The 15541-nt window shown below is 43.2% G+C and overlaps 1 protein-coding gene across 1 annotated transcript in view; it reads right to left on the minus strand.

Moving 5' to 3' along the window:
• Positions 1 to 4592: 4592 nt before the first annotated feature.
• The window catches only part of NDUFS6 (NADH:ubiquinone oxidoreductase subunit S6), a 28720-nt gene continuing 17771 nt past the window's right edge, over positions 4593 to 15541 (minus strand). The window contains exons 3-4 of the mRNA XM_069960274.1: positions 7473 to 7595; positions 4593 to 4738 (exon numbers count right to left, since the gene is read on the minus strand). Coding sequence (XP_069816375.1) covers positions 4670 to 4738; positions 7473 to 7595 — 192 coding nt within the window. The 3' untranslated portion in view covers positions 4593 to 4669. The remainder of the gene's footprint in view (positions 4739 to 7472; positions 7596 to 15541) is intronic.

The raw sequence follows: 15541 nt of genomic DNA on the forward strand, positions 1-15541 counted from the left end.
GAGTTTTTCATTTTTAATGGCCAATTTTGAATACTTTCCTCTAATACCTGTGGGGTCAAAATGCTCACGACACCCCAAGATGAATTCTCTGAGGGGTGCACTTTCCAAAATGGGGTGACTTATGGTGAGATTTTACTCCGCTGGCACTACAGGGGCTCTGCAAATGCACCTGGCGCTCAGAAACTTCTTCAGTAAAATCTGCACTGAAAATGCTAATTGGCGCTCCCTTCCTTCTGAGCCCTCCTGTGTGCCCATACAATGGTTTATGCCCATATATGGGGTACCTTTCTACTCAGGAGAACCTGCGTTACAGATTGGGGGGTGAATGTTCTCTCCTGTTCCTCGTGAAATTTAGAAATTTCTAACTAAGCAAACATATTATTGGAAAAATTCGAGTTTTTCATTTTTACTCTCTACTTTTGAATACTTTCCTCTAATACCTGTGAGGTCAAAATGCTCACCACACCCCAAAATGAATTCTTTGAGGGGTGTACTTTTCAAAATGGAGTGACTTATGGGGAGATTTTACTCCTCTGGCACTACAGGGGCTCTGCAAACGCACCTGGCGCTCAGAAACTTCTTCAGCAAATTCTACACTGAAAATGCTAATTGGCGCTCCTTCCCTTCTGAGCCCGGCTGTGTGCCCATACAGTGGTTTATGCCCACGTATGGGGTACCGTTCTACTCAGGAGAACCTGCGTTACAGATTTTGGGGTACTTTTTTTCTCCTGTTCCTTGTGAAATTTCAAACTAAACTAACATATTATTGGCAAAAATTCAGGTTTTTCATTTTAACTGTCTAATTCTGAATACTTTCCTCTAATACCTGTGGGGTCAAAATGGTCACCACACACCAAGATGTATTCTTTGAGGGGTGTACTTTCGAAAATGGGGTGACTTATGGGGGGTTTCTCTCTGCTGACACTACAGTTTACACTGCAAACACACCTGGCGCTCGGAAACTTCTTCAGCAAAATCTGCATTAAAAAAAGCTAATTGGCGCTCCCTTCCTTCTGAGCCCCGCTGTGTGCCCATACGGTGGTTTACGTCCACATATGGGGTACTGTTGTACTCAAGATAACCTGCGTTACAAATTTTGGGTTGCTTTTTTTCCTCATGTTCCTTTTGAAAATTAGAAACTTTAATCTAAACGTATATATTATTGGAAAATTTAAATTTTCCATTTTTTTACGGCCTAATGGTGAACACTTTCCTCCAGCCCCTGTAGGGTTAAAATGCTCATTATACCCCTAGATTAATTCTTTAAGGTGTCTAGTTTCCAAAATGGGGTAACTTATGGGGGTTTCCAGTATACAAGCCTCCTAAATCCATTTAAAAAAAGAACTGGTCCCTAAAGAAAATCCATTTTGGAAATTTCATTAAAATTTGATATATTGCTAATAAATTTCTAAGCCCCGTAACACCTTAAAAAAGTAAAATATGTTTACCAAATTATGCCAGAATAAAGAAGACATATTGATAATGTGATTTAGTAACTAATTTATGTGCTATGACTTCCTTTTTTAAGAAGCAGAGAATTTCAAAGTTCATAAAATGCTAATTTTTCATGATATTTTGATGTTTTTCACAAAAAAAACACAAAGTAGTGACCAAATTTTGCCACTAACATAAAGTGCCATATGTGACGAAAAAACATTCTCAGAATCGCTAGCATACTTTAAAGCATCACTGAGCTATAAGCGCATAAATTGAGACAGGTCAGATTTTAAAAAATTAGTTTGGTCAGTAAGGCCAAAACAGGCTTTAGAGGCAAGGGGTTAATCACTCTTTATTATTTTATTTTATGATATATAACGTAACAAAAAAAAAAAAAAAATCTGCAATCCTTGCCCCTTATTTATGCCATTCACCATATGGGAGCACTTTTGTTATATTTTTTTAGATCATACAATTACACACCCTGCCTATTAGAAGTCAGTGGGATTTCTAAATCTGCCCAGAAAACAACATGGAGGAGGTCACCCAAAAGGACCCCACACCAACTGGCACCCTGGAAGGCCCACCGATGGCTGAAAACGACAGGGTGGTGCAGGACCTACCAACTGATTCTGGAATCCATCCCCACAGAGGACTCCAAGGATAGACCACCATAAAAAGGGAAGTAAGGAGCCAGAGACTGCAATCAATCCTGTGTGATCACAAAGACTGGGAAGGGGGGGGGGGGGGAATTTATCAAACTGGTGTAAAGTAGAATTGTCTTAGTTGCCCCAAGCAACCAATCAGATTCCACTTTTCATTCCTCACACATTCTTTGAAAAATGAAAGGTGGAGTCTGATTAGTTGCTAGGGGCAACTAAGACAGTTCTACTTAATACCTAGGGGGAGATTTATCAAACTGGTGTAAAGTAGAACTGTCTTAGTTGCCCCTAGCAACCAATCAGATTCCACCTTTTATTCCTTACAGATTCTTTGAAAAATGAAAGGTGGAGTCTGATTAGTTGCTAGGGGCAACTAAGACAGTTCTACTTTACACCAGTTTGATAAATCTCCCCCTAGGTATTATTTCTCCTTTACTGCGGAAGACCCCTCCCCCTCATGCCCACATTAGGACTGGAAAAGCACTGATAGAGGGAAGGGGAGGAGCTTTTAATCTCTTATGCTGTCCTTTTTCTATCCCTATGGTACTGACTCTGTGGAAGTCTAATGGAGTTAAGGAGAGAAAATAAACATCCCACTAAAAAAATAAAAAGTAAAAATAAGGATCCTCCTCTTTCTGCACAATGTAAGCACATCTGACATCCATTTTACTCTGTATTGTTTCAATTTTAAGTAGTAGAGAAGCATGAGTAGAGTGGTATTGGGTTTGGAGGCTGTATGCCAATCAGACTCCACCTTTCATTTTTCAAAGAATCTGTGAGGAATAAAAGGTGGAATCTGATTGGTTGCTAGGGGCAACTAAGACAGTTCTACTTTACACCAATCTCCCCCAAGGTATTAAGTAGAACTGTCTTAGTTCTCACTTTGCCTCCACTTTACAAACCTGTCTGTTGCTTTATTACAGCAAGAACCTTCACACACACACACACACACACACTACTGAGAGTAAAACCACCAACCAAGAAACTAAGCATTGCCCTCTTATCTGATTAAAGAAGAGATCTCTGCCAGTGTGCAGCAAACACTATTGGTGTTTATTTTCCTTTTAGTTGTAAAGCAGACCTATAAGCTAAAAAAAGAGGCTAGTAAATAGGCACAAGGCTAGACAGGGCTGGCATGATTCCAGATATCCCTTTTTACCTCCATAGTCCTTTCTAGCAGTGACATATAAGTCTTTTTGTCAATATACAAATAAGACTGCAATGCTTGGTGGGTGTTCCCCAGCAAGGAGAAAGCTCAGGTAAGTTCAGCCCATGTCCCCTTTATCTAGTGGCTGTCAGTCAATGGCATATGAGGGTGCAAGTGGATACAAAGGCAGTGAATAAGGCATGAATAAGGGGGAAGTCTTCTCTTTGGAGTCTCATTTGCATATTAACAAAAGGTTTATGTCTCAGTGCTAGAAACTACAATCAGCCCGATTGTGCTCATATGGCTCCCAGCTGCACCCTACAGATCTAGGATACAGTTCCCCTAGCATAGGAGCAGCGTCTGCCAGAGTATCTTTATATTGTGGGAAGAGGGGCTGCAACTAGTCATGGGTGGAGAGCTGCAAGGCTGTCAGCACGCTTTGCAGGGATATATGACAAGCAGAGAGACCTCTTAGTGGCCTCCCTGCCTGTCAGCCACGACTACTCATGGGCAGCTCCCCGCCCAGATGACTAGTTGCCGGCCCTCTCCCAGCTTTACGCCCCACAGGAAAGCAATTTTTTTCCCACGATACCCTGGCAGACGCTGCTCATATGCTAGGGGAGCTGCATCCTAGATCTGTAGGATGCAGCTGGGAGCAATATCAGTACAATCCAACCAATGCTGATTGGTTCCCTTTAAGGCCCCGTTCATACTACAGAATCCTGCCTTCAGTCTGTTTGAACGGGAGGGCTCGCGTGCCTCCACGATCAAAGAATTGACATGCACGATTCTTTAAGCGGAGAGCGGAGGCGCGCAAGCCCTCCCATTCAAACACACTGGAGACAGGATTTGGCGCAGATGAGGGGGTTTTCTCACTGAGTCTCGGCACTGATTTCTTGATCAGGTCCTAATATATAATTTTTTTTTACATCCCAAACCTTATTACATTTTTTGGTCACAAAGGATAAAACACCAAGACAGGAGGCATGTGGCAGATTGATGATTAAAAAAAAAAAAAAAAAAATCCTTTATAAGGGTACGTGCACACTACGGAAAGGTGACGGAAAACCTGTTGCGCATTCCGCAGCTCGCACGTGCGTCTCCTGTTCATTCTTTGGAGGGATGATGGAATCCGCCCGTGCATAGAATGGAGTCTATGACACAAGCGGAGAAGCGTGCGCTTGCCACAGTCGGCAAGCGGGTGCGAGCTGCAAAATGCGCAATGGGTTTTCTCTAGCCATTCTGTAGTGTGCACGTACCCTAGCACAATGCAACAGCTGTGGTGATACTACTATATTCAAAAGAAAGCTGATTAAAAAACGGGAGAAGAAAACACAACGCTGAAGTGAAGTCTGAGGCATCAGATATATTTAATAGATAATGATTTTACAAATACAATATACATTTTGCTGAGAATTGATGACTAATGATGATGCTTCTGTTTAAACTGCAGCCCACAGTATCCACAAGTTCCTATTTTTGTTTCCTTGTCCTGTTGGGAAGAAAGAGATAAAGGCCATAATTAATCATGACTCTCTTCTAAGAAGTAGTCACTACAGAGATAAGGCTATCACCATTACCAGTGATCGTTTGATTTCCTCTCAGAATGTCCACCTAATGTGACAAGTGCAGGTGGACACACGCTCTGTCACACCAACTAGATCCTGTCGTACATGGACATTAGAGTGTTTTTTCTCACCTGAACTTAAAGGACAAGTGCCATGAAAACCTTTTTCCCAGTAATTTAAACACATTACAAAGTTATATAACTCTGTAATGTGCTTCAATCACCTCTCTGCCTCCCTTCCCTGTCTTTTCCCCCCTCCACCCCCCACCAGGAAGTGTCCTGACTCACACAGACCTGATTACTGTCGTCACCATCACCAAGCTCTACTCTCAGCTCCTTCTCCTGTTACACTAGCCTCCCCCTCCCCTGCCTTGTCAGGTGACAGGCTTGCTCACCTCCGATTGGCTGAACAACTGCAAGCCATCACTTGTCACATCTCGCTTGCTTATCTTCCCTCCGACTGACTCCGGCACATAGGCAGCTCCCCCCTCCCCTCATACCCTCTCTCCTGCTGCTGTGGACTCAGTGAAGGAGTCATGTCACTAGAGAAGATAAGCTGAGAAAGCAGAGTCACCTGACAAGGAGGGGAGTGGGATGCTGGTGTAACAGGACCTTGAGCAGCCCTCCTGCTGATGACTCATCCTCACATGAAGAAGCTGCCTGGTGACGGTGACGACAGTAATCAGGTCTGTGAGTCAGGACACTTCCTGGTGGGGGGTGGAGGGGGGAAAAGACAGGGAAGGGAGGCAGATAGGTGATTGAAGCATATTACAGAGTTATATAACTTTGTAATGTGCTTCAATTACTGGGAAAAAGTTTTTCATGGCACTTGTCCTTTAAAGTGACACTGTCACCCCCTTTTTGCATTCTAACTTCTCTACACAGGTGTAAAAGGGAAATTTAGCAGTCTTCATACCTTATTTTATATCATACGTGATGGTGCTTGTTCAAGAAAAAAGTGATCTTTTATCAACAGCAGATTGTGCTAAGTGGGCGGGGCTTCTCAGTAACTGCCCCACTTAGCCCCGCCCACATCTGTTAGCCCCACCCCCTCCATTACATCATAGGCACATAGGCCCTCGCCCCCTAGCCGACCATTGGAACAGGCTGGCCTAATAGTCTAGGCCTCACCTCCTCTAGGCCAGCCCATACCAATGGCTGCTGAGGTGCGGGGCCAATGTGTCAACAGTTGTGCTGTGGGCAGGGCTAAGTGGTGATGTTGCCATGTCGCTCCGCCCACTTAGCACAATCCGCAGATGATAAAAGATCACTATTTACTTCAACAAGCACGACGACGTATGATATAAAATAGGGTATGAAAACTGTGTAGAGAAGTCAGAATGCAAAAAAAAGGGGGAGGGGGGAGACATTGTCACTTTAACAAATTTAATGTAAAGTCTATAGAAGTGTGTAGTGTCACATGATCTCGCTTAACAAGGTAACCGTTCTTAACATGTGACATGCACTTCACACTCTTCATAAATAGTTGTCACAGACCACATCATATAAATAAGCCCTTCTGCTGACTGGCATGGACACGCTAAAATCAAACCTGGCCAAGATTCCACCCCTACTTTGTGCTAACAGAGAGGAAGAATACAAAGTGGCCCAAATGTATCAATCTGAAACAAGCCGGTCTGTTTCTGTCTATAACAACCAATCACAGATCAAATTTCATTTTACCTGAGCTCACTAAGGTATGATTGGTTGCTATAGGCAAAACCAGACTGGAACCAAGTGATAGTGTGACCCCTTTTACGCTTAATTTTTCTGGTGGACAGTGTCGACTAGGTCAAGTCAGGAGATGAGGTCCAACTGCTGTGAAGTCCCGCCCAGTTGACATTGTAAACCAATAAAATGAAGCAAGACTAAAAGGGGGTGACAATATCACTTTAACGGTGGGTTCAAACATAACATATTTTGCAGCGAAATCCGTTGTGGATCTCTTCACTGCGGCGGGGCAGCGCACTGACTGGCTAAGCGGGACCTCCAGAACACCAGGAATCCTCGAGCAAGCCTGAGGGCGGACCGGTAATGTACCCACCCAGCTGCGGGGGGTTAAGGGGGCTGCCTTTTACATATTCGCAGTGGAATGACATATCATATACGAGTATGTAATCTTGTGACAGTGAGGAGATCCCCAGCGGATTTCACTTTGAGCTCGCAGCGTGAAATCCGCTGCGGATCCATTATGTGTGAACCCAGCCTAAGGCAGATTGATGAATATGGTTCAGTTTGTTCACTGTCTATTACTATGGAGATGCATAGTCTGCATAGGATTTATAGTAACAAAATGGTGATCCCCTTATCAATCCTGACAATAGAGGGGCTGCAGTGTTCATTTAGTTTTTCCTTGCACAGCAGTGGTGACCCAATGTGCAGGAGAACAGCAGCAAACGAATAGGGCCAGATAAGTTCCATGCACGACCTGGGAACCGACAACACCACTGTTCAAGGGGGGGGGGGGAATTAAGAAGCCATAGCAATGATTCATAGCTGCAAGCCCTTTATGTTTTCAGTATTAGATGGGGTCTGTGAGATCAGATCCCCAGCAATTATCAATTATTGCATATTCTAGTGATATGCCATTATTTCAGAAAATGGGAATATTCCTTTAAATTCAAGTTTTTCAGGCAGACAATTAGATAGATGAACTTACCAAGTTAATATAAACTTTGGGGTGACCTAAAGCTCCACCTCCACCATCACAGGATACTATTCTACTTTCTTCTTCATTCACAGGTTGCTCAGCAATCAAGTTAATGGCAAACTGCTCATTTACCTGCAAAGACAATGGGTACTTTCAGAATCAGAATAGACATTTAATTTCAATATAGTCATTTAATTTCAATATAGTAAGGATAAGACACAAACAAAGCTTCGTATCAATCGCTTATATGCTTAAATCCATATGCAATATGTACAAGGTCACAAAATTATGATCAAACAGAAAATTCACCCAAGTATTTGGAAGGCTAGATCAGGTCTTGACACTAGGACAGAGCGCTCTTCCCATCTGGGCATCCATGGAGGCTCTCACCCTCCACAGTCAGGATGCGCAACGTTTCGGGGTCCACCCCTTTCTCAAGTGCCAATGAAGTGAATACCAAACACCATATATATAAAAAATCAAGTAATTGTGACAGTGCCTCACTACAAAAGGGAGAAATACAAATATTAACAGTTACTTAACAGCATATCATTACAATTGAGAGAAATATCAGAGTTACATTAAAACGGCTGTGCAGCAAATTTTTTTTCCTTTCAAATCAACTGGTGTCAGAAAGTTATATAGATTTGTAATTTACTTCTTTTTAAAAATCTCAAGTCTTCCCATACTTATAAGCTGCTGTATATCCTGCAGGAAATGTTGTTTTATTTACATTAAGAAACAGTGCTCTCTGCTAACATCTCTGGCCGAGACAGGAACTCTGGCTGAATTCCCATAGAAAACCTCTCCTGCTCTGGAGTGTTCCTGTCTCAGCCAGCAATGTCAGGAGAGAGCACTGTTTCTGAATGTAAATAAAACATTTCCTGCAGGACATATAGTAGCCTATGGGAAGACTGGAGATTGTTAAATAAAAGTAAATTACAAATCTCCAGTCTTCCCATAGGCTACTATATGTCCTGCAGGAAATGTTTTATTTACATTCAGAAACAGTGCTCTCTGCTGACATCTCTGGCCGAGACAGGAACACTCCAGAGCAGGAGAGGTTTTCTATGGGAATTCAGCCACAGTTCCTGTCTCGGCCAGAGATGTTAGCAGAGAGCACTGTTTCTTAATGTAAATAAAACAACATTTCCTGCAGGATATACAGCAGCTTATAAGTATGGGAAGACTTGAGATTTTTAAATAGAAGTAAATTACAAATCTATATAACTCTGACAATTTGATCTGAAAAAAAAAAAAAAAAAAAAAATTCACTGGACAACCCCTTTAAATTACATAATTTACATAAACGCTAAAAAATACATTCAATTCATATTAAGACATGATGTTAATAACTCCCATAACCGTAGTCAGGCAAAAATTGCATAGCGCTTTTAACTCTTTCGGACTCAGAGACTCAAGTCTCTGTATCCAAAATGTTTCCTTCTGTAATAATGTACGTTTTCTCTCATTGCGTAAAAACACCGCCTCTAAAATTAACCATCTCAGGTGGTCAAATACCTTATGTGTGTGTTCATTCTTGCGGTCCTCTTTTTGACAAATCCTCTTGTTTCAGTCGCTGTTCATACAGACGAATAGCCGATCTATGTTCATTTAATCTTACTTTTATGGCCCGAGATGTCTGGCCAACATATACTAAGCAACATGGGCACTTGAGCATATAAACGGCATTTACGGTATTACAAGTGTACATTCCTCTAATTGGTATAGCCTGTCCACTGCATGGATGTGTTACAGTGTCACTTTCAATTACACCACTACAATTTTGGCAGGATAGACATAGGAACGTGCCTTTAGGGCATGAACGTAATTTCATCTCAATATTCTTAATACTTGTCCCAATGTCCGACCATATGATCTCACTTTCCTTCCTTTCCTATAAGCAAACGTTGGGGTGGGGGGGGGGGTCAGTTGACCATATTTTCCATTGTGTCTCAACATGGACCAATGCTTTACAATAGTGCTTTTTTGAATCTTTGCATCGGTGTCAAATTTATAGATAAACTTAACTCTTCGTCCCTCATTTTTTTTTTTCTCGTTTATTGCAAAGCTCATCTCTAGAAATCCTATGTACTTCTGCAGCAACTCCCTCTATTTCACGTCTTCCATGACCTCTTTCACAAAATTTTCTAACGACTGTGAGCAATGAGACTGAGAGAAAACACATTATTACAATAGGAAACATTATGGATACAGACACTTGAGTTTCTGAGTCTGAAAGGGTTAAACGAGCAATGCAATTTTTCTGTATTATTGTAGAATTTTACCTGATGTGTACTATACTATTACTTTTTCATTAGAGAAACAGATCACGATCACTGATCACAGGGAGACCAGCCAAAGATAACATTGCCGGATAAATTCTAAGAGTCTCGAAACACAGGAATAGCCAGATATCCCTCCGGGAAGGGCTCCTGTAGTGGAACCACCAAAACCACCATTTTAGCAATGCAGCTAGGACTTACCACATTGAGCACTTTAACCTGCAGCATTATCGTTTGGCTGGTCTCTCTGAGATCAGCAATCTGTTTCTCTTATGGCTCTACTAGGCATTGCTCCCACCGTGCCAGTATCCTGCTCCACACTGATGAGGGGCAACACCCCGAAACAGCTGTATGTGGATGGATACCTGGTCTTGGTTTTTCCTTTGTCACTACATTGACTTATAGGGCCACCTAATATGATGGTTTCCCTACAGGAGCCACCACCTGGCTAGGTACTTCCCTGGAGGGATATCTTGCTATTCCTGTGTTTCAAGACTCTTAAATGAGGCTCCACGGGCTCTTTTGCATATTTACATTACTTTTTCATTGTCAACTATGGTTAAGTGATTTATTAACATCATGTCCCTTAATATAATTGAATCTTTTTTTTAGCGCATATTTATGTAAATTAACCTCTTAAGGACATATGACGTACTGGTACGTCATATGTCCCCAGGAGGTGTTCAGAGCGGGCCGCGCGGCGACCCCGCTCTGAACAGCCGTGATCCCGAGTGCCGCGTGTAGCCCGGGATCGCTGTGCCCGCTAATCAGGTAATCGGAGGCAGCTGTCAAAGTTGACAGCTGCCTCCGATTACCGGCTGCAGCACTTCCCTGGTGTGCAGCACTTCCCTGGTGTGCTGCTCCCAAAGGAGCGATCTCTTCACCTGCTGCCGGGCGGGGTCCGCTCCAAGATGGCGCCGTCCCCGGCTCGGCACTCGTTTGTTTTCGGCTGCAGCAGCCGAAAGCAAACGAGTGCCGATCTCATTGATCTTTGCTGTATAACTATACAGCAAAGATCTCAATGAGAGATCAAAGTGTATATACTAGAAGTCCCCCAGGGGGGTTTCTAGTATATGTGTAAAAAAAAAAAAAAGTATCGTTATTAGTAAAAAGCCCCCTCCCCTAATGAAAGTCTGAATCACCCCCCCTTTTCCCAGGTTTTAAATAAAAGTAAATAAACAAACATGTTTGCTATCGCCGCGTGCGTAATAGCCCATACTATTAAATCACATTCCTGTTCTCGCACGGTGAACGGCGTCAGCGCCCAAAAATCCCAAAATGCAAAATTGCGCATTTTTGGTCGCATGAAATTTAAAAAAAATGTAATAAAAAGCTATCAAAAAGTCATACATGCGCAATCAAGGTACCGATAGAAAGTAAACATCATGGCGCAAAAAATGACGCCTAGCAAAGCCCCATAGACCAAAGGATAAAAGCGCTATAAGCATGGGAATAGAGCGATTTTAAGGAACATGTATTTGTTAACAATGGTTTGAATTTTGTACAGGCCATCAGATACAAGAAAAGTTATACATGGTATATATCGTTTTAATCATAACGACTTGAGGAACATGCATAACAAGTCAGTTTTACCCCAGGGAGAATGGCGTAAAAACACATTCCCCCCCAAATAAAAGAAATTCTTTTTTTTTTCAATTTCATCACACATTGAATTTTTTTCTGGTTTCGCAGTGTACTTTATGCAAAAATTCTGCCTGTCATTGCAAAGTACAATTAGTGACGCAAAAAATAAGGGCTCATGTGGGTTTCTAGGTGGAAAAATGCAAATGCTATGGCCTTTTAAACACAAGGAGCAAAAACGAAAATTGGCCCCGTCCTTAACCCTATGCGGACAGGAACAGGACGTGTGAATAGGGCCTAAGGGTGCCTTCACACCTACCGGGATCCGCAGTGGATTTCACGCTGCAAATTCGCATCAAAATCCGCTGCGGATACAGTGTCATTCAACCCTATGACACTGCATACTTGCAGAGAGATTGACATCCCGCTGTGAGTATGTAAATTAACCCCCTTGGCGGCTGGAGCTTAACTTACACTGACAGAGGCAACCATCATCCCGCCCGCACAGACCGCTGTTAGGCCGGGTTCACACTGAGCAAAACTAGCGGAATTCCATGGCGGAAGAATGCAGTTAGCCTCCCTCCCATAATGTGAGTCTATGGGAGGCACACGCTGCTGTTCTCACAGCGTCTCTCCGCGCTAAAGAATGAACATGTTCATTCTTCAGCGCGGACAGAGCAGGAGCGTGCGCCTCCCATAGACTCCCATTATGAGAGGGAGGCTAACGGAATTCCGCTAGTTTTGCTCAGTGTGAACACGGCCTTAGATCGTGCGAGCTCCCCTCCAGTGTGTTCAGCGCTGCGCTGCTGCTGCCGCCAGGCACGGCTCTGGACGTCCCCACCGAAGCAAGCTGGAGCGCTGTGTGCAGCGTCCTAAGCCGCAAGGAGAGAGCTGTGCCCGGCAGCAGCAGCACAGCGCTGAACACACTGAAGGGGAGCCTGCACGATCTAACAACAGTCTGTGCGGGCGGGATGGTGGTTGCCTCTGTCAGTGTAAGTTACTCTCCTGCCGCCAAGTGTGTTAATTTACATACTCGCAGCGGGATGTAAATCTTGCTGTGAGTATGTAGTGTCATAGGGTTGAATGGCACTGGATCTGCAGCGGAAGTGTACAGAGTATGGGGGATACCTGCAAGTAGGGGGAGTGTATAGAGTATGGGGGCTACCCGCAGGGGTGGGGGGTGTATACAATATGGGGGCTACCTGCAAGTAAGGGGAGTGTATACAGTATGGGGGCAACCTGCAAGAAGGGGGGCAGTGTAGAGAGTATGGGGGCTACCTGCGGGGGTGGAGTGCATACATTATAGGGACTACCTGCAAGGGGGGAGGGGGTTATAGAGTATGGGGGCTACCTGCAAGTGGGGGAAGTGTATAGAGTATGGGGGCTACCCGCCGGGATGGGGGGTGTATACAGTATGGGGCCACCTGTGGGGGGAGTGTATACAATATGGGGCTACCTGCAGGGACGGAGTGTATACAGTATAGTAGTACCTGCAAAGGGGGGGGGGGGGAGTGTATTAGAAACTTTGAAACCTCTTCTGTGTTGTCCTCACCAAGGATGAAAGGTAGTGCCTAGAGGGCCAGATTATGATGATGCAGAATTGTGTATGCACTTATTATAAGCTGCAGGTTTTCTGCACACACACCTTACTTATGGTCTGCAGTTGGCTGGGGGGGGGGGGGGCTTGGTTGGAGAGAAGGACCCCCAAACTACACACTACAGGTATACAGGTATTAAGATGTTTAAAGTTTTTAGTTTATTTCTAACCTACAATTTACATACACAGTGCAGAACTGTTGTGGTATATAGCTTATAAAGGGATATATAGGGCTCCTGACGATTTCCCATTAAACAAAAAAAACAAGGGCATAGATTTGCCTCCTGGGCGACCTTGGAACAAATCTAATTAACACACTGACACTTTATACCCGGGCAGCTCCGGGTACATTTTCTAGTATATATAGACAGCGCCTACGTCACCTCCGTGCTGTCGGTGGAGAGCCTCCATGGATGCCCAGATCTGAAGAGCACTATGCCCTAGCATGAAGACCTGGTCTAGCCGTCTGAAAACTTGGGTGAATTTTCTGTTTGATCATAATTTTGTGACCTTGGACATTTTGCATATGGATTTAAGCATATAAAAAAGAGATTGATGTGAAGCTTTGTGTCTTATCCTTACTATATTGGAGCTATAATGTGCCCTGGACTAGCACCTGGCAGCTTTAGACACAGTTTACCCAGTGCGTTATTTATGGGGTTTTTTTCAATATGAGTAGACCTTTATTTTCAGCATTTTATTCACAATTTTATATCACACTCATTAATTTGCCCACACTTGTTATACACAATCAATAAAAAATAAGTGATAGCTGTAAACGTACATACCACTAATTAAAGTATAAGAAAAAAAATATAACACATTTGAAGTCAAAATACAGCTTTTCTATTACATTATACTGTAATTCTAAGTACCTTCTCTTCGCTGAGCATAAGTCTCTTTGTCTCCTTACGGGGGTATTCTTAATAGGTGCATTAAAATGATGTACTGTTTCCATCTGCTCGTGCTGATGGATAAGACGGCTAACCGCACATCGGCTGTGTTACAGTTTAAAGTAATGTGATGTCTCGGTGACTGACAACACAAATACCTTCCAGGTTACTCTGGCAGACATCAAGGCACCGACTGTGGCAGCTGAAAGACCCCATCTACCTACTTTGTGGGACGGCCATGCGATGCCTTGACACTTCTGAATGACAAAAGGGCCATACTACTGTCACTTAATGCAAGGCTCTCAAGGCATGGATGACCTTATTATTAATGCTTGGTCTCTGAAAATCAATCCTAGTGGAGAAATACGCACGCATCCTTTCTAGCAGATAAATGAGCAGGGATGGAAAATAAAATATTTGTTGTGCTTGAAGAGAAGTACAAAGTGGTCAACAAATAGCACTGCACAGTCTCTGCATTGTGAATCACCTTCATCTGATAAAGCAGTAAGAGTTCAGTTATCAGCTTCTGTCTGGTCACTTCAATTTAGGGTTTAGGCCGATTAATGGGCAACATACTTTATTCTATTATGTGAGGAGGCATGGGTGATATACTGTTATAAAGAGGTTGTCCGGCAATAGAGAACATGTTCAGAAGTGTTCAGGCAGAGTATAAAATAAATAGCAACAGGGGATGTGATATAAAGTATGTTTGCAATTTACATAAATAACTAGATTTGCATTTCCAGGAAAATGCATAGTGCTTGAAAAGAGCGCCCCATTACCAGTGACTTGCAGAGCGCCCCTTTACCAGTGACTTCCTTTTAAGAGAAACTTTAATCCTGGGTGCCGTCGTTTAAGAGCGACTTGGTTCCCATCCCTTTAAGAGCAACTTGGCTCCCGTCCCTTTAAGAGCGACCTGGGTCCCTTTAAGAGCGAAGGGAGGCTCTTAAAGGGATCCATTCTGCTCTTAAAGGGACCTATTTCGCTCTTAAAGGGACCCATTTAGAGCGAATTGGGTCCCTTTAAGAGCTACTTATGTAATTCACCTTACACAGCGACTTGGTTACCATCCCTTTAAGAGTGGCTTCGGTACCATCCCTTTAAGAGCGGCTTGGGTAACGTCTCTTTAAGAGCAGCTTGTGTACCATCCCTGCTACATGCCTGCCTCAGCTCTGCTATTTTACTGAATGAACTCTGCTACTTATAACGGTAAAGATCATTGCTCGGTTACCATGACAATCTTACTCATGTCAGTGAGACAAAATCGTTAAGGACCTTCCATATATTACATCTTCTATTGGCCAATAGTGGACATGTGACTGTGGATGTTATGATACATGACTGACAAGACCTTAGAGTTCCTATTGGCTGCTATATCTCAACTATTTGCATATGTGCTGTGATTGGCTGTTAGCGGTTAGAGTGTGGCCATTATTTGCAATGGGCCATTATTTTCTATGGGAAACTAGGGGTCTTTAAACGTAAACTTCTTAAAAACGACATATCCGATCGAAATGAAAAATAGATAGCACACCACACACCGCCGAGGGCTTCGAAACGCAGTTTGAACGGAGTCTGTGCGCAAAGCGGTTCGGGCTGTATTACGCGCAGAAGAATTGCTGGAAGAAGAATACGGATTACAATATAGTGCTTTTCAAGCAATATAATTATTATTATTATTATCTTTAGTTACCAAGCTTTAAAAAAAGGCTATACTTACCT

Source organism: Dendropsophus ebraccatus, chromosome 2, assembly GCF_027789765.1.
Source record: "Dendropsophus ebraccatus isolate aDenEbr1 chromosome 2, aDenEbr1.pat, whole genome shotgun sequence".
In the NCBI taxonomy this organism is placed as follows: domain Eukaryota; kingdom Metazoa; phylum Chordata; class Amphibia; order Anura; family Hylidae; genus Dendropsophus; species Dendropsophus ebraccatus.